The 26083-nt window shown below is 36.1% G+C and overlaps 1 protein-coding gene across 2 annotated transcripts in view; it reads right to left on the reverse strand.

The window, feature by feature from the left end:
• The window catches only part of SEMA3C (semaphorin 3C), a 192490-nt gene that overhangs the window by 51521 nt on the left and 114886 nt on the right, over positions 1-26083 (reverse strand). For both annotated transcript variants that reach the window (XM_055301023.1, XM_055301024.1), the window contains exons 10-12: positions 25061-25130; positions 23097-23241; positions 13582-13804 (exon numbers count right to left, since the gene is read on the reverse strand). In XM_055301023.1, the coding sequence (XP_055156998.1) occupies positions 13582-13804; positions 23097-23241; positions 25061-25130 (438 nt within the window). The remainder of the gene's footprint in view (positions 1-13581; positions 13805-23096; positions 23242-25060; positions 25131-26083) is intronic.

Raw genomic sequence — 26083 nt, forward strand, 5'->3', positions numbered from 1 at the left:
ATCACTATTGAGAAAGAAAATACACCAACCTGCTTCCACCAACCTGCAGAAGCATCTCTGTTTCCATTGTATCCATTCTGGTTTTACACTTGCCATTGGGATAAACGAGCAAATCTGCTTCGTGTAATCCTCTTTATTTCTCTATAAAATGTGGTCATACCTTATATACCTGACAAGGCTGTTCAAGATCAAAGGAGAGAGCCTCTGTGAACCTTCCTTGTAAACTCTACAGAGAATATAACTAATTTTACTCTCCATGCTCTGAAATTATCTTTCCCTATTCCCACTCTTCGTGACATGTATTATTTACTATTCTTATATGCCAGTGTTTTACTTTTATCTATAATTTCCATACAAAAGAAATGCCATCTACATGAGCAGCTTCACCTATTACCTTAGTTAGATTTTTTTCCTCTCTCTTCTTTTTCTAATGCAGTGTACTCAAATTTAAGAAATACTGAAAACAATTATACACATATTATTCCCTTGACTGTTTCCTCCCACAAAGGTAGTAAGTCTATGAAAAGAGAGGCCTTTTTGTGCTTTGTCCACTGCTTATGTCTAGTGAATAGGAGAGTATCAGGATTCATAATAGGAATTCAAGAATATTTATGTGTAGACATATATACTTGTATACATTTATATTCATAGCCATATATGATTGATTTCGATAAATATATATCTACTATGTAGATACAAGTATTCAAGTACCTGCTGAATATTTACTAACTGCTAGGCGGTACATTCGGGGTTTTACATATATCATCTCAATCTTTGATATATGTTCATAAAGTAGGAACGATTAAGAAACTAAGGTTTAGAGATGTTATAGAATTTGCTTGAGGTCATAACACCAACAAGTGAAAGAAGGAAGGATTTAAAACTAGATCCTTTGAAGTCAAAGCCTGTTCCCTAATTCTTAGTCTAGAATCATCCAAGTGACATGAGAAACAAAGGCAGGAGGAAATATAGATAAAATTAAATGAGAAATTCAGTCACCTGACAGCCCATTGACAAATACTTGAGATAGGCAGATTGTGACATTCCTTCAGGAAACCCCCAGCTATCTTAACATCAACGCTTTGCTAAAGGGAAAACAACCTTAGCTTGACAATAGCAAGGCCTTCAGGATCCCCTAGAGTCCTCTTTAGCATATGAAAGTCCTTTTGCAACTTTCCTTATCCTTACTTCTCCCCATTGCAAGGTATATGATCACTTGCTCCCCACAATCCCGGGGCAGTACTAGCCAATCTTTCTGCCCACAGGTCCTGTCCTCAGGCTTTAGTAAAACCACCTTTTGCACCAAAGACATCTCAAGAATTCCTTCTTGGCTGTCTGCTCTGGACCCCAACAACATTACTCAAAAAAAACTACATTAAAAAAAAACAAAACAAAACACCAAACCCAAACAAAACAACTACATCACAAGGATAACTGATTATACTTAATCTAACATGTTCTGTATTTAACAAGGTTTTGGAAAAATCCCAACCAAAATTAGATTTGGAAAAGAAAAAAAAATTAGATTTGGTCATTGTAAGTAAAATCTCTGGAGATTTTTATTCATCGTATCATGCTGCCATATGTAATCTACGCTATCACAGGTAAGCACACACATGCTTGTATCCATTATTGCTGTGTAATGTTTCAGGGTTACGTACATTTGGATAACTTGATTGAAAAGTACTCTTCTGGGGCAAAGCTGAAAGACAAATCTTAATGTCAGTCATTTTATTAAATTAGCAATTCTATAAAAAGTGACTGAATTATCAGTTTTGATCTGGTTAAGGCTCACCAAAAAATCAGAAAACAGAAAAACGCGCCATTTGAAAAATTTAACTTATTCAACTAAGGTGTGTGTTCTCATGAAAAACATCTGCTATATCCCATGTATGAAAATGTTTAATAAGTTCATAATACAATATGTTTCCTCTGATCCTAGAAGCTAATTTTCTCTGTGAGGGTTAGAAAAAAAAATTATTTATTTATTATTTATTTATTTTTTAGAAAAAAAATTTAATGTGGTATTAGTCCATGTGATAATCCATCAATATGTGCATTATTATAGTTTCCCAGTGATACAACTAAGAAATTCTCAAAAAGGGTCTCAGAAATCACCGAAATTAATATTTGAGGATGCTGTAAACCGCTAAAACATACGTATCACATTTTAATATCCCTATCGCATTATATCATGAATGATATTTATATTGAACTTAAAGCAAACAGACTTACTCTGAATAATGCAGGTGTACACTCTATATAAGGTCTAACATGTAGGTCTGATCTTACATAGAATGCAACAACTAAATTTCCAAAGATGCAAAACTGGGGCTAAGTCTTTCTATTTGGTCCTTCAACATCTAGGGAAAGAATTACTCGTCTGAGATTCATAATTTATATGGGGATTAATTAACCTATTTCCTGCACCGTTTTCACTGTAAGATAGGCTGCTGTGCGCTCATTGTCAGCGTTTAAACCGCAGGTAGATGCTCCATGGCCTGGACTTTCAACCTAGGGTTCTGGATGCTGGGCTGCAGAGGAGCTTTCCCTTCATTCAGCTCTGTTGTCTCTCAACCCACCGTTTCCTTGCCCCTGTTGACCTCTTCCTACTTCCTCCTGTTCCCATTTCCTTTTTTTTTCAACTAGAATGGCCATTTCCCTCTCAAATCTTGCTGGTATGAAAGGAGATAAGGCAATGAGGAAAGGAATGTATGACAAGGTCACCCCCACACAGCCGTGCCACGTCTCAGGCTGTCCACGACTGCTTCCTTACTGCCCGCTACTCTCTTTGCTCTAGACCACATGGTACTTCTCCTTCCTTGGTTGACTTTCCTGATCGCTCCTTCTCCATTTCCTTGGCAAATACTCTTTATTTTCCTAACCTTAGATGAGCTCCTCAGAGTTAAATTCTTATCTGAATTAGTCTCCTAGTGGGGCCTCAAGGATTGTCACGGATTCAGCTAACACCTACATCGCTGTGATTCCCGTATCTTCATCTCTAGCACAGCCCTCTCTGCTGAAGTGTATCTACAACAACACTCTCTGACTTATTCCTCCGGATGGTCCACCAAATCGTTAACGCAGTGTGGGACAGACTTGGATTTGAATTTAATTACGGTTACACACAGGCATCACAACCCTAAGAAAGCCATTTAACCTCTCAAAGCTTCAGTTTACACAACTGTAAAATGAGGCTACTGATACTATCTCATAGGGTGGCTATGAGATTTTGACAAGATAATGTATTTTTGATGAAAAACTCAGTCTCTGATACACAACAGGTCATAGCCAAGTGTAGGTGTGCCATAGAAAAAGGAATTCACTACTCTCTATATCTGCTTGCTGATTCTATACTCCCTTATCAGTGAACGGTACTTCTTCCCATCTATTTGCCAAGTCATAAATCTATAAAACACTAAACACTGTTTTCACCCTTCCACCTTTCCCAAATCAATTTGTTATCATAAAGTCCTTATCGCCTCCAAGATATCTCTCGAACCCGGTAATCCCTCTCAACCTCCAACTTCTAACACCTGTCTTAATTTAGGCTCTCATCCTTTCTTGCCGGTGATAAACAAAAAGTCTGCCAACTGGCTTTCTTTTCTGTCTGTACTGTATGTGCCACGTCATTGTCCAAGTGATCTATCTAAGACGTATGTAGGCAGGTGGCTGACCCACTCTTAGGTGATCCCTAATGAGTCATGTCTCCGTATACCCTCTCCCCTGGAGTGCAGGTGGAAGGTGTGGCTTGCTTGTAACCAACAGAACAATGCTAAGTTGATACCATGTCAATCTCATGACTGTGTCACATTATATGAAACCCCATTTTGGCAGATTGAAGGGAGAGACTGCTAATTCTGAAGGTACAAACAACTATGATTTGAATGACCAATAGGGAGATCTATGTGTCAGGGAGCTGCTGTAGCCTCAATTCTGCATCAAAATTGAAGAATGTCATTTTTTTTTTTTTTTCAGAAATCATGTGAGTTTGGAAGAGATGCTGAACTCCAGAAAGTAATGCAGCCTGGCTTACACTTTGCAGACTTGTGAGACCCTGAGCAGAAAGTCCAGCCAAGCATTCATCTACGGACTGAAATAACAAATGTGTATAGTTTTAAGCCACTAATCTTTTGGTAATTTGATAAGTAGCAATAGGAAACTGTCTCAAGTGTGTATTGGCTGCCACTTCCTTTCAGGACTCTTCAGATCCTCACATTATAGATCTTAACACACTGGGCTCTACGAAGAGTTTACAATGCTCTTTCCCTAAATATCTTTTATTTTTTTAAGTCTTTACTAAACTCTAACCATCCCAATGAGGCAAACCCTGACCACAAATCTCTCCAGGGTGTGTCTGTGTTTCATTTCAAATAGGTCATATAATTTGTTTATGTATTATGGTCATTTTCTCTTCCAGTAAAATGTAAGATCCACGAGGGCAGAGGTCTTAGTCTCTTTGGTTCACTGGTGTATTCCAAGGACCTGTGCGAGTGCCTGCCACACAACAGGTAACAGGTGCTCAATAATATTAACTGAATTAGACTGAATTGTCTCCTCCACTGGGCCATGAGCTCCTTAAAGGTAAGTGCTGTTGCTATTTTTCTTTATAGATCATAAGCCCCGCATGCAATAATATCACTAAATTCTAATGAGTGAATAAATAATATCTTTCTGATGTATTACTATGTTATTCTGTACTAATTGAAAAGGAGCTATAGAACAAAACATATTATCTTTGTGGATTAATTAGCAAAGGCTCTGCCAGAGTTTTAAAACATCGGATTGATTATTTTCATTTTAGAAATTCTGAAGAGAAACATCAGATAGTTTTACTGTAGTCTTTCAATGAAGCTAGAGTTCAAAACCCAGTTGCAATAGCTTCCTGTTGCTGCTATAACAAATTAACACCAATTTTGTGTCTTGAAACAAAATATATTTGTTCCCTTATAGTTCTGTAGACTCGAAGTCTCACATGGGTCTCACCAGGCTAACATCAAGGTGTCAGGAGAATTGTATTCCTTTCTAGAGAGTCTAGGAACCAACTGCTTCCTTAAGATTTCCAGCTTCTAGAAGCCAACCAGGTTCTTTTTAAAAATATTTTATTTTTTTATTCATGAGAGACACAGAGAGAGAGAGAGGCAGAGGCACAGGCAGAGGGAGAAGCAGGCTCCATGCAAGGAGCCTGACGTGGGACTCGATCCCAGGACCCCAGGATCACACTCTGGGCTGAAGGCAGATGCTCAACCTCTGAGCTACCCAGGCATCCCAATGCAACCAAATTCTTTGCCACACTCTTCTGTTTCCTCCATCTTCAAGGCTAGCAGAATCACAACTCTCTGACACTTCTTCCACTGTCACATCTCCCCCTGATGACAGCCGGGAAAGGTCTGTTCTCACACAGTCAGGTAATTCGATTGAGCATACTCAGACAATTCAGGAAAATCTCCTCCTCTCAAGGTCTATAACACAGCCTGCCATGTAAGGTAACACATCTGCAGGTTCCAGATACTGTGCTGTAACCGCTGGGGGGCTACTAGTCTACCTACCATGTTAGTGGAAGAGGAAAATAGCCATACAACTAAGTAAGCATTTCTGACTCTAATACCACCAATTCGCCTCAGAAAATCCAATTTTAAATCTTTTTATTCCTACTTACACTATGCTTCATCTTCTAAAATGAAACGTTTCTTTCCATTTTCTACAAAATTTGAATTCTCTTCAGTTCCATAAAAAACAACAACAAAAACTTGTAAAGCTGGAAAACCACAGAAACCACCTCCACAACTGAGAGGTAGCTCAGACCTCCTTTGGGTAATCACATCGAGAAGGCTTGGCCTCACTGAGTCTAAGGCTGCGAATTCTTCTCCTCGGGACAAAAGCTGCCAAGTCTGCCTGGGAGAAACTTGGCAGCACATCAAGAACAAAAACATAGTGTGGTTATTTTTTCTTAACACAGAGACAAAAGATTTTAAATTCTCTTTGTGGTAGAAACGTTTCTAATGTACATTTAGTGTAAAGGGTTAAATGAAGGCAATGTGTGGGGATAAGGTTTGGCTGTAGTTGTTTTCAAGTCATCTAGGAAAATATCAGTGATTAAATAGTAAAGAGTCAGTCAGTGTCACAGAGCAAACCCTCACCATCTCTCCTGTTGAGAGGCACATTCTCCTAGCATGATATTCTGAAATCCTCCAAATATATCCATTGAATATGCAGGATCCATTTTAATTAAGTAATAGAAGCATGCCAAAGAGATTTGCATGTGTCTTGGTGAGTTTGTAAGGCATACTGAAGACTGATATAAGCCCCACTTAAAAAAAAAAAAAACTTGAGATGTGCAAAGATTTAGTGATCTATCAAAAATTAAGGAGAAGACCCATTCCATTTCTGCAACCTCCCCTCCCTGAAAAATACAATCTTTTTCATTCTTGAATATATGGAAACTGACACAGAAAGATATCAGATTCACAGGTTAAATTCTAGCAGAGTTAAGTTCATTTACACACAAATGCAGTCTGTTGCATGTCTTCTCTGTCACCTTGTAGACGTATCTTGGTCACATGTAAGGCTTGGTGACACATGTGGATGGGCAAAAGTGAGTGATGTCACTCAAACCAAACAAATATGATGCTAATGTTGAATGTCAGCACATCAACATCATCTTGACTTATGTGGATGAAACACTTAATTCACTATATATATATATATATATATATATATATATATAAATTTTTTCTCATTTTATATATATATAAAATGAGAAAGTATAAATGAAATTACCTTAACTTCCTAAGAAGTAAATAATATATAGTGGTGATAGTAAATGAAGTAGTAAGTGAAGAGAATAAATGCTCAGGATGTGAAATCAGACAGTAAGAGTTTATATTCTACTTGTATCATATACCAAATATCTATGTGATCTTAACTGATCTGAGCTTCTGTCTAGACAGGATGGAGAATAAGTGCAACTCATTTATTCCTTGATTCAAATATCTATTGAGGGACAACTCGGAGTGACGCACTATTGTTAAGTACTGAAGAGACAGCAATGAAGAAGTCTGACATGTACGCTTGCCCCCATGGAGACTGCATTCTTACAATTCCTGACTAATGATAAGAGTTGGATGAGAGTCAGTAACATGTCTGGCAAAAGTAAGTACTATAAATTTAATTAGCATCATTATAACAGGAGGAAAATATTTCAGAAACCTGAAAAAGTATACTTTTTTGCATAATAAGTAGAATACAAAATAAACAAATGGGTTGTTCAGGTAAACTAAGAATACCAAAATTTACATGATCACTACATGAGATTGTATTATCTTTAAAAAAGAATATATCTCTGAAAAGTAGCTTAAACGAAAAAAAATCTGCTTTTGCATAAAAAAGTTTCAGCAATTAGCCATGGATGTTATTTTGAATAAACTGTCTTTTGGAGGTAAAATGTAAATGAGAACATTCATCTCTGGATTAGCAATCACTCCATGGGCTGGCTACCTTCCTTCTCTTCTCTCTCGCTCTCTCTCTCTCTGTCTCTCTCTGTTCACAGACACCCTTTCTGCTACTCTTCTACATGATCAAGCAGTCATCACACCATGATTTATCATCTTCTCCTGTCAATTCAGCCATCATTCCACTCTGTTCTATTAGTTTTTCCTGCTGTGAAAATCCCAGTAGAATCGTTGGTAAACTCTCAGAAGTTTTCAGATTCTGCTTTGGAAAGCAGTGAACCACAATGTTATTAAAAACCAGTGACTTATAAAGGGATTTGTTCCTACTTGTAAGCAGAGGGGAAGTCCAGGCGTTATCCTTAGAGTGACATTCATGCACAGCTTCCAACTGATGGTAGTCTTTCCTGAGCTCAAAAGCACTGCTCCAGCTATCAAATTTAAATGCAGTATTTTAGGGAGTTATTTAAAAATCAAAATGCCTGGCCCTGCGGTTCATTAAGTGTGCCATTCCAAGAGATGCGACTGCCAAAACTGGTTCGTTACTATGAAGGTAGTTATCCTGTAACGCTGCAAGGCAAACATATTAAGGCTTTAGTCACATATGTGGCACACACTTCAAAACTCCACACTTTCAAAGGACTTCCTGGAGCCAACATTCCAACTTAGTACTCATCCAGTGAAACGGAAGCTAATAAGAAGCATGAAACAGTCCATACTATATAAGAATTTTGGCAGAACACCACATGTATCGACCCTACATAAAAAAAATCATAATGCCATTAAATCATCCTAAACCGCTAACACCCATTCACAAGAATACTATCGTTCTTTCATCAGAAACCACATGTCATTCTGATTCATATATAGCGCTAAAAATATAAATTTGATAGAATGTGTCTAAACCTGACCCAGACACTTAAATATTTTCATAACTCCAGAGGCAGAAGGAAAACAGGCAAAAATGTCTTCACTGGTGCAATACAGTCAGCTTTGAACCAATGGCCTGGATGTAAGCAGTAGGTGGCAAAGTAAAATAGAAATGTTAATCCTATGAGAGTTCTTGCCTGCTGTTTTACAGCCTTTCCTAAAGATTAAGAAAAAAGGGGGGCAGGGAACTAAGGATCACACAAATACCCACAGAACTAAGAATTTAAAACACAAAACAAAATGACACATACAAAAAAACGCCAGAACAAAAGAAAGATACTACCAAATATCAACAAATGCTACAGAATAAAACAAAAGCACTGACCTGAAAACACCTTTTTTTTTTTTCCAACATGAGATCATTTTTAGAGGGGTGGTAGCAGGAATGAATGGGAACATATTTAGTGAACTTAGTTTCTAGTTTAAATTTTAATAGAACAGCAGAATATTTTTTACTCAAGATAAAAGAAGAAATATTTATTTTGGGCAACATTATGAATTCCCGTATTATATCTACATATTAGAAAATAGCTTCTTAAGAAGTCTTCATTTTTCTAAAATTATCCAACTACCAGACAAAACTCTTTTTTTCTCTAAAAGGCCAAATAACAAATATTTTAGGCTCTGTGAGCTAAGCAGTCTCTGTGGAGGATACTCAACCCTGGCACTGTAGCTCAAAAGCAGCCACAGACAAAACGGAAGAGAATGAATGTGGCCATATTCTAATAAACTTTATTTTTGAACAAGGTAATCTACATATCTTGTTGTTTTCAGTGCTCGTGAGATATTCTCCTTGTTAATTTATTTCAATCATTGAAAAATGTAAAAACAACATTCCTAGCTTATGTACCGTACATGCCGTGGGCTAGATTTGGTCCAGGTTGTAGTTTGCTGAACCCTAGATTAGATATTGATAATGCAAGCTGTAAGAAATAAACGATGAGAAGACAAAGTTCTATTATCTTTCTTTCTTTCCTTCTTTCTTCTTTCCTCTCTCCTTCCCCTTCTTTTTTCTTATTTATTGTCTATCTATCTGTCTGCCTGTCTTTGCATCTTGCAGTACACAAAGCATAATGAAGTAGTACCAGGAGAGTGGAGGGTCAGATTACCAGTCTCTCAAACTCAGCTGGTGTAGTAGTCCACTGTAAGGGGCTAATTGTAAGGGTTACTAGGCATTGAGCTCACCTAAGTACCATAGAGATTCTGGGAGCTACAAATCATTCATAATATTCAAAGTGAATAGTTACATAAGATCCTATTTGCATTCCAATTAACTGTCATGTAAGTTGTTTTTTTTTTTTTTTTTTTTTTTTTAATGATACCTTCTTTGACAACTAAGGTCTTCATTAAATTCCTCTAAAATTTCCATTATGGTAGAGAGAAAGGAAAGCCTGGAGAGAAGCTTGACTCATGGCATTAATTGGAACATTATTATTTACTTTAAACAGCTGAAAAGCTCTCTGGTAATGAGGAATTTGGCAACACCATGACATATTATACCCTTCCTAAGACATTTAGATGCCCAAAGCTAAGAAATCCTTGGGAGCGGTGACCTGTAATTCTGCCAAGTTCCATTTCAGAAAAGGCTATTCTATTCACTTTTAGTAGCAAACAAACACTGAGAACTCTCCCTTTTGAAGAAATTTCACCAACAATCCAAGAACTACTTGGGCAACAACTATCTTATACAAATATACTGGCTGTTAAGAGTTTCAGGCAAACAGAAATCACAATTTCTAAATTCTAGTACAGTCTGATATAACCATGAGGATAAGATCCAACGGTTCAGTGAGCTATCATCTCTTCAGAAAGATGCTGTTGGCAGAGGGAGTGTCATACATAGCATGTGCTTTCCTATTAGAGTCTTTCAGAGACTCATGTGGCTTTGTAAGCAATCATTAGGGAAGCTTCCCAGTACAATTAAAAACATATGCCTAAATACTGTTTTTCAAAATGACACAAATGTTTAAATACCAACAGAAAAAGTCCATGTAAAGGTGCCAGATACTTACGTGGCAAGAAAAGCCAAAGAATTTGTGCAAAAGTATGTTTCTTACTGCCGTCTATCTGAATAAACACTGCTACACAGTTTATAAAGACTTGAAAATTTCCTCCATTAAATCTACGTATTTTATGCAAACTTTCCTGAGACAACCTGTGACATCAGAGTTCACATTTAACACAAGTTCCAAAAGAGAAAAAGAAAAGAAAAGAAAACAGTTACTCTTTATGAGTAGTATGAGATATTGAGAAGATGTATGACTCTAAAATTATCACTTCACCTCAAGATTTTTTTTTTTAATGCAAACTCCATGCCAGATGGTCCAAGCCAAGGCTAAACGCAACTCTTCAAAGTCATCCATATGGAGGTTACATCTTGGGAGAACAGAGCTTGTATGCAAATGAAGATGAGCTTTTGCAAATAGTTATGAATTCACTTTGTTATATGAGTAGCAATGGATATAGTCATGATATTCAAATCATCTTGGCATTTGTCAAGTTTACCAGGCACAGTGATATGCCTACAGAGAAATTACATATCAAGGAGAAATAGAACATTGGAAGGAAGGTGTGGTAAGAATACCAATATGGGAGACTGGATTAAGCATTGGTTCCAGAGTCTCAGGAGTGGATAAATTAAGTTTGAAGCATGTTGTTTGAAATGTTAAGGAGTTACACATTGTGTGCGATCTAAAAGTAAGATGTAAATCAACAACACAGATGTTGGCAGGGATGTGGAGAGAAAGGAACACTCTGTATGCTCTTGGGTGAGAATGCACACTTATGCTGCCACAGTAGAAAACAGTGTGGAGTTTCCTCAAAAGCTAAAAATAGAACCACCTTATGATCCAGCAATTGCACTACAGGGTATTTACCAAAAGAATACAAAAGCACCAATTATATGCACCCCTATGGTAATAACAGCATTATTTATAACAGCCAAGATATGGAAGCAGTCTGAGTGTCCCTCGACTAATGAAAGGATGAAGAAGAGATGGTATATATACATGGAATATCACTCAGCTGTAAAAAAGAGAATGCAATCTTGCCATTTGCAACAACGTGGATGGAGCTAGGGAATATAATGCTAAGTGAAATAAATCAGAGAAAGACAAAAACATAGGATCTCACTCATATGTGGAATTTAAGAAACAAGAAAAAAGCAAAGGAAACAAATGAGAGAGTCAAAGCTAAAAACAGACTTTTAATTATAGAGCACAGTCTGATGGTTACCAGTGGAGAGGTAGGTGGGGCATGGGGATTAAGGAGCGTACTTATTGTGATGAGCACCAGGGATGCATGGAAGTGTTGAATCACCATATTGTACACCTATATTATATAACACTGTATGTTAACTAACTGGAATTAAAATAAAAACTTAAAAAAATTAAAATCATAAAATAAAATACAAAAAAAGGGAAGATGTAAATGCAAATATTGAGCTCAGGATATGACAATGATGAAGGATTTAGGATTTGTTTGCACATAATAGATTAAAACCACATGAATAAATGAAATGGCCAAAGAACATGTAAAAAGAAGAGGACTGTGGACAGAACCTTGGGGAATACCTACGTTCACAAGCAGGAAGAAGCTAGGCTTATGCAGGAAACTGAGAAGGAACTTCTACTACTTGTGGCCAAAGCAACAGGTAAAGAGAGATTCTACAATACCAAATGGTGCAAAGAGGAGATGGAAATACCTCAGTGATTAAAGGTGCTCGGTGATTCATTGGGTTTTCTTATCATGAGGACATTGAGGACCTTGGCAAAACCAGCAGTACAGCAGAAGTGGCCAAGAGTGAAGGTGTAGTCTAGTTTTGTATCCTGGTGTAGGGTTTCTAGCCAAGGATACAGTAGAGAATGAATGAACAAACAAAGTGAATGAGAAGATAACTGATAAAGTTCCTGGAAATTGCAGGAAAAGATAAAATTGAGAACAGACTAGAGAATGGTTAGTCTGGGAAGGAGAAATTATTTCTCAGGTATGGGGCAAACAAAGAGAGGACCAGTGAAAACACCCGTATGTCTAAGTGTGAAAGATGATGCCAAATATGCCTGCCAGCAGGTTCTCAACCTCCAACCAATACAAGCTGAAATTATATGAGAGTGAAAGATTCAGATCTGGGGGGTTTCAGTGTAAGAACAAAATAAGAATTTTATAGGAAAATCATACTTTGTGGGTATTTTTTCTTGGCTAAATACTCACATCTTAAATTGAGTGAAGTGTGAGTGCAATTCATTTCTTAGTTCAGAATACGTGTTGCACCACTGAATAGCTTATAATGAGATTTATAGACACGTTTTGTATCTTATTTATTTATTTATTTATTTATTTATTTATTTATTTATTTATTTTTTTCCCGTATCTCTTTCTTAAGCTAGTAGAGGAATTGCCTAATTTCATGAAGTAGTTTTGATATTATAAATAAAAAGACTTCATCACTTCCTGCAACGTAGTCAGGAATGTTTGAAAGATGTCAATTACTGTCTAATGGCAAACTAGAGCTTTTTCCTCTCGAGGAGTGGTTCTCAAACTTTACTGTGTATTGAGTTACTTGGCAGGCTTGCTAAAACACAGATGGCTGGGTCTTATCTCTAGAGTTTCTGGACTGGGGACCTAAACTTTGCATTTCTAATAAGTTCTTGGGTAATAACTGATTTTGTTGGTCTGGGGAACACATTTTGAGGACCCCTGCTATAGAGCCAGTCATTTCACATTCATATAGATTTATAAACAAGAGTATTTTTCACTCAGTCTATTAAAATTGGCAAACTATGGTTTGTGAATATATTAAAATACCACCGTTAATATTTTCAAAAAAGTTATTTGTATTTGTTATTAAATTTACCCTTAAATGTCATCTAGAACTATCTATCATTATCATGATCGCTTGGAAAATGGCTCCATGTATCTGTTAAGAAGTTGCAGAATTTGCTTCAGTTGAGAGACACACTTACATACTTAAGATTTCTTCCCATCTTTTCTTTCAGCTCATAATTATTATCTTTCTCTATTATATGTGCCAGCAACTGTTCTAGGTGCTTTACATATATTAACCCATTTGTTCCTCACAATAACCCCACGAAGAAAGGATTTTGAAGAAATCAACATTGGAGTCTCTCTGGTTCCAATATTACGGTCCTTACTTATGAAACTCCTTTACTGCACATTGCAGGATAGTTTGAGCTCAAATGCTTACCTGTGCCAAGAAACAAGACATGGTATCTACCGTCAGCAGCATTCACTCGATCCACAGCTATCTTTGTGTACTTGTAATCGGTGCCTATGCGAACAATCAAAGGCCTTCTGTGGATTGGGTATACAGAATTGTACATGAGGGGATGGTTTCGGATAAAAGTGACAACATCATCTGGAAACTCCTTAGTAGTCCGCATGTTGGGTGTAAATGCTCCTCCTGGGCACTAATAAAACATTTTAAAAAGAACCAAGTTAGTAAATAGTTACTTCACTTTAGTGATAACTTTTCAAAGGTTATCACTAAAGGTCCTACTTTTCAAAATACTTAGAAGCTTAAGCTGTCTTAAGTGCAGCTCCTCCTTGACTTATGATGGGTTTAAATCCTGATAAATTTGTTGTAAATTGGAAATACCATAAGTTAAAAATGCATGTGATACCCTTAACCTACCTAACATCATAGCTTAGCTGAGCCCACCTTAAATACACTCAGAGCACTTATATTAGCCTACAGTTAGACAGAAATCATGTAACACAAATGCTATTTTATAATAAAGTGTTGAATTGCTCATGCAATTTTTTAAAATACTGTATTAATAGTGGAAAACAGAATGATTTAAGAATAGGAGCTGTTGACCTTTGTGATCACATAGCTGTCTAGGAGTTGCAGCTCTCTGCCTAACCCAGCATCATGAGAGGGGATCGTGTCACAAATCACTAGCCTGGGAAAAGAGCAAGATTAAGTATTCAAAGTACAGTTTCTGCTTAATGTGTACTGTTTTTGCACCAGCCATCATAAAGTCAAAAAAAAAAAAAAAAAAAAAAAAACCATGAGATGAACCATCCCAAGTGGGGACCATCTCTACTTGCTCTCCATTGAGGAGAAAACAGCAAGACTGTACATACAACTATCTATAGAAACCGAATTAAAAATATACCCAATTTGACCATTTGAGCAAGGCTAAGTCCACTTGTCCTGCTCCAGTTGTTTTCAGAGAACAGTTGATGCCATTCTGTCTATAACTTCTTACCTTTCCACCCCTCTCTTTTCTATTCTTATTTTGTGCCTGAAACAATGTTGTTAGGGTAAAAAAAAAAAATCTTGTGGATAAAATCTAATGCTGTTACTGGCTAACATAGCTAATCGTTATCAAATTCAATCAGAACTCTAATGGGCAAGAGTTTTTATTCCATCTGATTCCCTCCTCCCAAGAGGGATCTCTGGAGTTGGAGCTTGGCTTCGGTGTGGTAAATTAGACCTGACCATTCCCCTCTAGACAAGACTTCTGTGACTTTCATTATCTTTGGAATAAAATTACAACAGCTTAGCATGGCCTACCGATCCCTGCATGTCTGGTCTGCATCTACCATTGCCCTAAGTAGTTCTCACTGTTTTTTTTTTTTTTTTTTTTTTTTTTTAAGATTTCATTTATTTATTCATGAGAGACACAGAGAGAGAGAGAGAGAGAGGCAGAGACACAGGCAGAGGGAGAAGCAGGCTCCATGCAGGGAAGCTCCATGCGGGACCAGATCCTGGGACTCCAGGAGCACACCCTGGGCCAAAGGCAGGCGCTAATCCACTGAGCCACCTAGGGATCCCCAGTTCTCACTGTTCTTGAGGCTCAAGCATGCTCCCCCTCCAGGACCTTGGCACTTGAAATATGCTTCTCCAGATAACTCCATGGTTTTCCCTGTTACCTCATTCAGCTCTCAGTTCAAAAGTCACTTCTTTAAAAGTGGCGACACACATAAAAATAGCTCCCCATCTCTATCTCCACTCTCTATCTCCTTAACCTGATGGATTATTTTTTTTCACAGCTCTATTTACCTAGCTGAATATTATGTATTAGTTGCTTGTGTGTTTACTGCCTGTTTCTCCCTCTAGAATGTAAGCTACATGTTGTCCTTGACTGGTTATATTTTGTTCATTGTTTCACTCTGGGGCCTATATATAACAAAGCTGACAAATAGTAGATATTCAACAAAGGATAATTTAACAAGTGATTTACTCTATTACAGCTGGCATTCAATTTTGGTTCAGGGCTGTATGAAACAGGAGCCTCGATTCTGTCCAGGAGAGGAAAGATTCAGAGCTTCAAGTTCAAAGAGACAACTAGAAAGCAATAATAAGATCTGAAAAAGGACTGCTGGACAGCTTCAGTAGTTCTGGAAAGGAGGTATAACAAGGGCTTCTGGGGAGAGGATTCCATTTATAGGGCATCTGAGGCCAAGCTCAGGGGTAGGCTGGGAGCTGCTGGAGCTTGGAATGCAAACTTATCCACTAATAGGATCTGGTTAAGTTATACAAGCAAAACTGTTGGGTATAATCTTTAACATATACACACACTATTTGTGTAATCCTATTAAATACCTGACAATATTTCAACTTTCAAAAGCAAAAATACTCAGGTATTCAATGCCATATTTTCTTGAAAGAAAAGCACTTCTGTTCTAGTTTTCATTTATTCTCTTATGAGAGGTAAAAGGTAAAGGAAAGCAACAAAGCAAACTTTCTGATCAATAGCAAAGGATACAACATCTGTAGCAAACTGTAGGGTGTAATGGGGACAGTAATAAACTGGAAAGTTATGCCTTATTCCAAACTGGCAATGAATACTCATTTCTAGCTATTGCTCCTATGCAGGAATATAAGCCTAGTGTGGCCAGATTTCAACGGAAGGTAGAAATGTGGAATTTTATGTGAAATCTGCCAAAATTACAATGTTAACCCCCATGTAAAAAGAGAAAAGCAACGTTAGGGACCCAAAAGACATGGTGACTTGTAGGTTAAATCCTTGCAACAATTATCCCACAAGGTTAGTGCCTCTGGACCAGTATCGTTGGGCAGACCCACGTTTGCAAATAACTCTCAGCAAATTATTAATATTGCCTCACTCACTTAGACTGTATCATACTGAAGGCAATTTTTAGACTCACTTTGACCAGTTAACATTACTAGAACTTTTTGCAGGACCAGTAAATATAGTTCTCTTTTTATAGAAAGGCACAGGGAGCAATTAAATGACTTCACTAAGGAGAGATAATGAGACAAGTAATAAAACTAAGCCTCTGATTCATTACCCCATCAAGCGACTTTCATCTGGGGCTCATATGCTTTTCTTTTAGGAAAAAGCATTATCTTTAAATATACATGTTTATAAATTGCCCACAAAAAAAGACCAAATGGGGAGAAAGAATTTCATTTGATGGTATTCTAAAATGATGGATGTGTTCCATACTTCGGGAAAGTGTAGAATTATGGGTGTTCTCTACCCTCATTCTTCACACAAAGTGGAAAAAGGGAAACACATTGCTCACTGAGTGAAAAAATGGAAAGAACAAATGCATAGGCAACCCAGCTCCTCATAAAACACCACTAATTATGGTTTGCTAAGCTGAGAAATCTCCTTAAATATTTGCAAACATTCTCATTTGTAAGTGCCAAAGATCCAAAGTTAGCATATATTACTAGGCAATTTATATAATTTCCAGTTAGCAATTACTTTCAGGTGTGATAAGGTCATTAAATTATAAGTGTCTAGTTTCTGGGCTTTACTTAATTTAAATTCAGTTAAAAATTATGTCTCATGTGCACAAAAGTATACTTATTAAATAGGTAACCCAAACAGATCAACTCAAATCAGTTATTTTATGTTCATTCAAGTGTCCCCCATTAGGGACTTTAGTTTTATGAACTTCTTGCTTAGAAACAAATGTTTCCTGGTAGGAGTATTTTCGAAATCACAAAATAAATCTTTTTGACAAGAATTAATTTTCTCAATTGATTCATGGCATAAACTTTGCAGATAAGACACAGGATGAATGACAATGATGGTGACAAGAATAAAAATGGATTACCCTTTGCAGATTCTCTCTCTGGACTTCTGAGTTTGCTCAGTGTAACATTACCAAGTATAAATAAAATTCATGAACTTATCCCTCATCTTGTGAATGTGAAAACTTGTGTACTGAGATCTCAAGATAATAGAACATCCACAAACTATCATAAAATAAAGCCTCTGTCCCTGAATGAGGCTGGTGTCTCATTCTTCAGAAGGCTGAACTCTACAAATAGTCATTAAGTAGTTTGGGTTAAACTTCTCCTTTAAGCTGTTTTTTTTTTTTTTTTTTCCAGTTCTAGCTTTCTGTTTATCGAGCAGTGATAAGCACTCCTTTTTTGAGTAAAGACATTTTAAGTGTTTTGATTACTAAAGTGTTGGGTGAAATGCTAGGAACAATAACAATGCCATGTTAAGGAAGTATCAGCAATTGTTGCCCTCAACCTAATTTCTTTCCTATTTTTAGCTATTCTTGACACCCGCCATCCTCCGATGCTCCTAAATCTCACATCCATGATCTTAGTTTTCAGTATTAATATACTCATATCTTAATTCATGTAGCTATACCTTGGACACTTATTTTTTTTTAAGATTTTATGTATTTATCCTTGAAAGATACACACACAGAGAGAGGCAGAGATACAGGCAGAGGGAGAAGCAGGCTCCACGCAAGGAGCCTGACGTGGGACTTGATCCCAGGATGCCGGGACCACACCCTGAGCCAAAGGCAGACACCCAACTGCTGATCACCCAGGCATCCCTCCTTGTGCATGTTTTTATTCAAAAAGCATTTTGATATGTCCAATCGAAGACACAAGTATAAGAAGCCACCATTATCTTGTAGACATAAGATTCTTGAAAGATGGGCATATTCAAAGCAAAATAACAAGGCATATAATGATAATTTAAGACAAATATAAAATAAATATCAAATCTTGATTCATGATCAATTGCCATATATGGTTAAGAGCCAATATTTTTTAAATGAATTCAGAATAGAGCAGAGAACTTAAGGCTTTCTGAGTTGGTGGAAAGGCTTAGAGGTAGAACAAAAATTTAGAATATTTAAGAAACTATAATGTGGGGCATTGCTGGGTCATAATGCTCAAAAGAAAGGTAGGAGTTGAGGTTAAAGACTGCAGAAAAGCAAAGCAAAACTAGTCAGAGAAGGAGTGACTGACATGGTCAAGGGGAGCTTGACCTAACACTTGAAAGATGAGTGGTGTATGAATAAATACACGGACATGAATAAATGGCATTCCAGAATCTGGGTTAGTTTCTGGCATTGGTCTTTGAAACTTGTATTCTGAGAGAAACTGAGCTCATGCTTAAACCCTTAGTAATCTAGGTCCTTTATTTAAAGCCCAGAGAGTTATATAGCTGAGGACGTGTACTTATGCACCACTTGGTCCACATTTTACTTTCATTTATCCCTCACTGCTGACAAGAGTGCTTTGCTCCAGTCCTACTAGCTCAGGGGGAGCTTCTAGAACTCCCTTGTTAATTTCCACCTTTGCCTTATAATGTAAGCTGTAACCTTTGTCTAGAAGAGCATTCTTTCCCCACCCAAATTATTCATATCTGACTGTCTTCAGGGCCAACTCAATCTCATATTTTTTATATGCCTTCTCAGGACAAGGCTATCCTACAAAAGTCTCTGTCTCATCTAGACTTCGATAGTATTTATCGTCTATTTTATTCATGTCTCGAATAATGATATGAAACATGTAATGAACTTTTCATGTCTACATGTCTTACTTAATTTTATTGTAAACTTCCCTAACAATGCTTTAAACGTCTATGAAGACTAGAAATACTTCTAATGTAAGAACCACCCAAAGATGTGTGGAATCAACAGAAGTGCCAGCAATAAAGTTCTCTTTTTCATGCCACCACTAACTATGTGGGTCATGAATTTTCTGTGTTCGTTTGCTGTGAAGAGGTATCAGAACTGTTCAAAGCAAGATTAAGGCAGATGGTTCTGGTCCACTTATAAATAGATATTAAAACAGAACACTTTAATTGGGTTCTGCTTTAAGCAGGATAGTATAAGCAAAACAACTTTCTACAGAAGCTTTATACACATTGCAACAGAATAATGTAATATGTTAGCTCAGCCACAGAGAGAATCTGCAGTCTTTGGCTGCCCTTTGCAACATACCAAAGGTGTCCTGTTTCTTCCACAAACTTGAATTACTTATGGAAAAACATTATGACACAATTGGCAGGCTTCTTCCCACTGACTTGGGCTTGCTAGTTGGGGCAGTTTGCTAACAAAGCTATCAACTCTGCTTTAAAAGAATCACCTACGGGAAACATTAGAGTGAGGGTATACAATTTCTGGCCCTGTCATTTTTTTTAAGAATCCAGTCATGTATTTATGAGGTTGACCGGGCAACTGGACTACTGTGTAGGGAAATAAAGTACAGCAGTCACAGTTAATTCTTCACAGGAAGACTTCAGAAGCAACATTTTTAACCCAGAAAAGAGAGAATGCTTTGGGTCACTTGGCTGTAGGTCTTCCTGCTATATCGATGGGATATTAAACCCTGGAAGCCTGGCCATCTGAGTCAGACAGCTGAGCCTTCATGGTGTGTTGCTCAGCGAAGGGTGGAGGGACCAAATTTTCTGGGAGGTATGCTTTCCAGAAGGGGTTCCAGAGGTCTTCCTCCACCCTGCCTGTTTCACTCCCTAAGGATCACTCATTTGACAATTTTTTTATTGAAGGGAGCTGCTCTGGTCTCAGCACCAGATGTAAGAAACCACATTATAGAAATATGTCTCAAGTACTGACTACTCCCTTTATTTCATGGAGTCAGCTCCAGATGTGTATTACTAAGCCCTGGCTTATACCACACTGCTTTACAGCAGAAAAAAAAAAAAAAAGCATGCTTATCCTTAGGAACTTGGAAATAGTGAAAAGTGGGACTATTAGCAGAATTTTCTAATTTAACATTGGTTTATTTTGTTTTACTAAAAGGGGTTTATCCATTCTCACATTTTATGTAGAATAATTGCTATTTGACATGAGTGGTTTTCTCAATATGATTCCTGAGAGTCTTTTTGAACTGTCATTTGGGTGAAGAGTCTGACTAGCATTGAGAACAGGGGTGGCTTTTCTTCAGGAAAAAAAAAATGTAATTTTTTGTCAATTTATTACAATGATTTGGTTTTTTTGTTTGTTTTTTAAGATTTTATTTATTTATTCATGAGAGACAGAGAGAGAGAGAGAGAGAGGCAGAGGGAGAAGCAGGCTCCATGCAGGGAGCCCAACGGGGGACTCGATCCCGGGTCTTCAGGAATCGCACCCTGGGCTGAAGGCGGCGCTAAACGACTGAGCCACCCGGGCTGCCCTATTACAATGATTTGTAATACTTGTCAACTTCAAACTGTAACTACTGTCACCATGGTGCTCTCAAGTCACTACTGTGAATCCTTACTTGAGATGAGGTGCACAGAATCTACTCTTATAAGCTGGGTATAAACTCACTCCATACATACTCGTTGAGGCTCTAAGGCCTCAAACCTGATTCTATTAGGGTGGCTCTCTTTTATCCATTTTTTTCTTGGTTTGTTTGTTTTTTAATCTGGGAAATTTCTCTTAAGGTAATACTTGGGAAATAGAATTTTGTTGAGTTTACCGACAAACTATTCCTATACTAATCCCAAATGTATGTTGTTAAAAAAATAATTAATGAAAGCATACACAGTCACAATCACTTGTAAATTTTCTGTATTAAGATGATGTAATGACTTGGTCAACTTCAAGTAGCAAGTAATTCTCAAAAATAAGATTTATTCTTGAATAGGTTATCAGTGAGTCACCTGGGAATGCATGAACTACACTGGATGAATTAATGAGAGCTGTGAGTTATAATGGAATCTGAAAATTGTTCACGTTCCTCTTCACTTTCACTTCTTTTATGTAATCTCTGCTTCTTATCCAACACACTCCAAGTTGAGGTGCCCTAGCGTCAATATATCTGTTGATATTTTGCTTGTGTTGCCCAAAATAATTAAGTATTTTTCCACTTTCTGTTGAGCTGTATCAAAGGGAGATCATGTAAAAGGAGACTGTGAATTGTATGATAGGACTTTGTCCCCAGCCATGATTAAGCGTGGCTTTTTCAAATTTAATTGTTTCATAGGTAAAGAGCAATGATGATAATCTTTCCAGCTAATTAAATTTTAATTATTCCTATAAAAGATGTATCAATGATTAATCTTTGTGCTTCCTAGCCAGGGAACCAAATTTGATCTCTTTCAATTTTGAATAAATAGGTTTAGAGGTTTACAAAACTATTTTTCTTATTTTTTAAAGAAAATTGACAGCAGTATATTTAAGATGAGGAGAAAATAAAGGACTGAATAATACACTGCAAATAAACTCTGATAATAAGACAAAAATAAAAGGAATAAACAATAAAAATTACATAGGGTGAATATCTGAAAGCACATTGGTAGAGGGAATTTCGTATTTAAGGAAAAAGGAAACAGAGACATTTCAAGAAAACAATATTTTAACTATCTTTTGATTATTTTTCATAATACCATTCTTTTTATTCACATCCACCCCATTTTATAAATATATTCTATGAAATGCAAAAATATAAGAAAATTATATTCCTCTTGATTGTCTCTTCTCAGCGTACCATAGGACATTTTATAGAGATCAAAACTAATCAATATTCTAGAATTCAATAAAGCATCATAATGGGCCAAATAAAAAATATATAGTAGGACTATGATTATTGTAGTCCTAGAAAAACTTCAAGTCCAATCTGTCAGTGCACTGCCTACAACTTCAGCTGGAAAAGTTAGTTTTCAAAGTACTTCTTAATACTGCTAATGTTATGAAACATGGGTATCCTGTATACCTCAAAACTTTATAGTTCATAAATATTTTATTGAATTATAACATCACTTTCATTGTATTTTTTAAAAGATTTTATTTATCTATTCATAAGAGACAGAGAGAGAGAGAGAGAGAAAGAGAGAGAGAGAGAGAGAGAAAGAGAGGCCAAGACACAGGCAGAGGGAGAAGCAGGCTCCATGCAGGGAGCCCCACGTGGGACTCGATCCTGGGACCCCAAGGTCACGCCCTGGGCTGAAGGCAGTGCTAAATTGCTGAGTCACCCAGGGATCCCCATTGTGTTTGTCTACACATACTACTTTGTTTGAGAAATACACAGTATATAATTTTTAATATATCCCTAAGTATATACCTTAAAATTGAAAGATCTATATATGTTTTATTGCTAAATTATTTTTTGTATGATTACTTCTTTATTAAAACAGGTGAGCTTCATTAATATTAGGAAGGGTTGTAAAAAGCAACTAGCTTTCAAATTCTTTTAGGCTGCGACCAAAATGTTAACACTTTCTAAGCTATGGCTTTTATGCCAATAAAATTAGGAAATATCTCTGTTGTGTTTAACATATATAGTTGTTTTGAAATCTGGGAGATTTTACTAGTAATAGTACTTAGAAAAAATTGTAGAGGATCTATTTGTAAAATCCAAAATGTGAGAAACCATGACCTGAAAAATTAAAATGAGTATATCAGTAGGTCTATGGCTGTATTTAATAATTATCAATATGCCATTCATTTCTTGTTAAATTACATATATATATATTTTTTAAAAAGCAAAATAACAAAGAAACTTTCTTAGATACTTACAGTTCCAGGGCGAGGATATGGAATTCTACCCTGATAGGAAATCAGCTGATGATTGGGCCCTTCTTTGTGGGCAAAAGGCCCATTAAACACAGTCTGTATATCAGATAAATGATACACACACACTGCCGAGCCTTTAAAAACTGAGCTATAAAAACAAAACAGAAAGAGATCCATTATCCTACTTTTTTCTTTTTTTTTTTACTTTTAAATACAATTTTAAAAAAATAGATGGTAAAGTTAGTGATAAAAAGTTGATATAAGTCATCATGGAAAACTTGAATGTTACAGTGCGCATTATAAAGCCAAAAAACTTCTATTATTTTGAAATAAACCATTGGTACACATGGCATTAAAACATTTAAGTCATCCATGGAGGTAGAACATAGTAATAAGTTATAGAAGAGTTATTATAAAAAAATAAATAAAAATTTAAAATATTTAAAAAATAAAAAAATAAAGAGAGTTATTGTTTCCAAAATATAGGACAAGTCAAAAAAGTTTTTAACTAGTTTATCTTAACAACAAAAAAATCAATTGATGATTTATTAAAAAATATGAATTTGAATTCTAAGTCACTGTCAGTACAATCTATGATAATTTAACTCAGAGAAATAAGTCTCATTAAGAGAAATGGAATCTCTTTGTCTTAAGATGATTTTAATGTGAGAATGTTCTTACATTTGTCCTAAATAGTAACTAGAAAAATCTGTTATCATAGTTTTATGTATTTTCCCTGTTAATGACAGGAAAAAACCCCAAAACCCAATAAGGTACAAAAGAGATTCATTATATTGTCAATAAAATCTCATAGAATTTGTTTAGATCCTTATTAAAAACTATGACTATTGTCAATAAGGCAGATTGACAGAAACAGTTCTGACTTCTAGGTATCTCCTAAATTAGATGCCTAATGGAAAACTTAGATGCCCATTGAAAAAAGCAAAATATATTAATTAATCATTAGGATCACAGGTCAAAAATGACAATTCTGAATTTTTCAAAATGCTATTGGGGAAAACAAACATTATAAAAATGGTTTTTTGAAACAACTTTTTAAAGACTTTGGTTCATTTCAGTTTGTTCAATTCTTTGTGAGTTAAATCAGGACTACTTTCTCTATTAGAACAGGAGTTAAATTGTTCATCCTAAAGGGCATCTTTTTACAGATTTTATAGGGCAAGTGTAAATATGATTTATAATCAATATCCCTGCCATTTTCTTTTACTGTGAATGGCCCATTACAGTTTATGATTATGCTGTGTTTGCCCCACTAGAAGAGAATGATGCTAAAAGCTCCAAGTTTTGGCCTTATAATTGATTGTCTAATAAAGGGGACCCATTACATTCTGCATTGGCCATGCCCCAGCTTGAGTATTGTGTTGCATTCCGAGTAACATTCCCAGTGTAACATGAGTAAACAGAAATATGGGGAGGAAAGGGTGAGAATATGGCAAGTTTTCTTGAAATACATGACAGTTGAGATTGGGCATCCCAGAGAAGTTAGAAAATATTAAACCTATTTTCAGATAAATGAAATACTATCATATGGAATGTGAAAACTGATGCGATATTCTATTAGTTTCTAAATGATCATCATTTTAGATCACTCCAGAAGTAAAACTTATTTCAACAGAAATATCAAAAGTTTTAGGTGAAACATGAATCCTCATATTACTTCCTTAAAACAAAATACCTTATATACTTTATTCCTGCATTTTAATTCATATCTTCCTTTCTTTGAGAAAGATAGCATATAATCATTATAAACACTCTGTTCAAAACTATTTTGAAAATGTTAGTTCAGCTTAAATATATTTTGGTAATCAGGCAAAAGTAATAAAACAGGACAGTTACACTCTGAATGCTATCTAAAATTAAAAGTTCAAAAGAATGTTTTATAATAATTACTATTACTCAATAAAGTTTATTGTTTAACCCATAAGCTGTAATTGTTTAATAATTACCTTGATGTTGTAAAAATGCCATACACTAGTGTTGTCCTTGGGTTATCAGTTTCCAGCAGAAACACATCCTCTAAAAAAGGAAGATGTCATTCTTTTAAAGTTCCCAAATATTAACTGTATATTTAAAAATTTATCCTAATAAAATAAATTCAACTATGGAAAGTATTACTGAGTAAGATATTCTCACAGCATCATTATAATCTGGAAACAACTCCATGAACTCCGTGACATCAGGCAATAAAATACTATACAAACACTAAAGGGATTTATAAAGACTGCAAACTTATGGAATTCATGCTAATGAAGTACTATTAAGTGGAAAACGCACAAAGGTATATATTATAGACTAAAACCACGTGAACTGTGAAACTGTACGCCAGGATACAATAAGCTTACCAGTGAGTGTCTCTGGTTAGCAGAGTTCTAGAAAGATGTCTTCTTTTTTCTGCATTTCCTTTTTTTTCTAAGATTTATGTATTTATTTTGGGGGGGGCAGAGGGAGGGGGACAGAGAGAATATCAAGCAGACTCCCTGTTCAGCATGGAACCCAATGGGGGCTCCATCTCACGACCTATGAGATCACGACCTGAGCCAAAATCACAAGTCGGACACAGCTGACTGAGACATCCAGGAGTCCCTTTTTCCTGCATTTTCTAAATATACTTTAATGACAATATATTACTTTTTCAAATTCAAAAAGTATTACAAATCACAATTTCTTTTTGACCTGGGGTTAGAAGTTGGAATGTGGAAGAAAACTCTTTCAAGGTGACTTTTTTTCTTTACATAAAATAAAACATTTTTGGCTTATGGTCAAAATTGCTAGTGATGTTTTTATTTAATTGATAATTCCCTCAATGACAAAAAGTTTAAAGTATATTAAGGCAAAGACAAAGGTATAGGTAGGAAGGCTCATTAATACATAACAGAATGTGGAAGTAGATCTCCGGTAGGAAAGCCCGGTTAATAATCAATTGTTACAGTTACAGGAAAAATCTGAATTTAGTGACTTTTTTGCAAATA

The sequence above is a fragment of the Nyctereutes procyonoides genome, unplaced genomic scaffold (assembly GCF_905146905.1).
Source record: "Nyctereutes procyonoides isolate TBG_1078 unplaced genomic scaffold, NYPRO_anot_genome, whole genome shotgun sequence".
In the NCBI taxonomy this organism is placed as follows: Eukaryota; Metazoa; Chordata; class Mammalia; order Carnivora; family Canidae; genus Nyctereutes; species Nyctereutes procyonoides.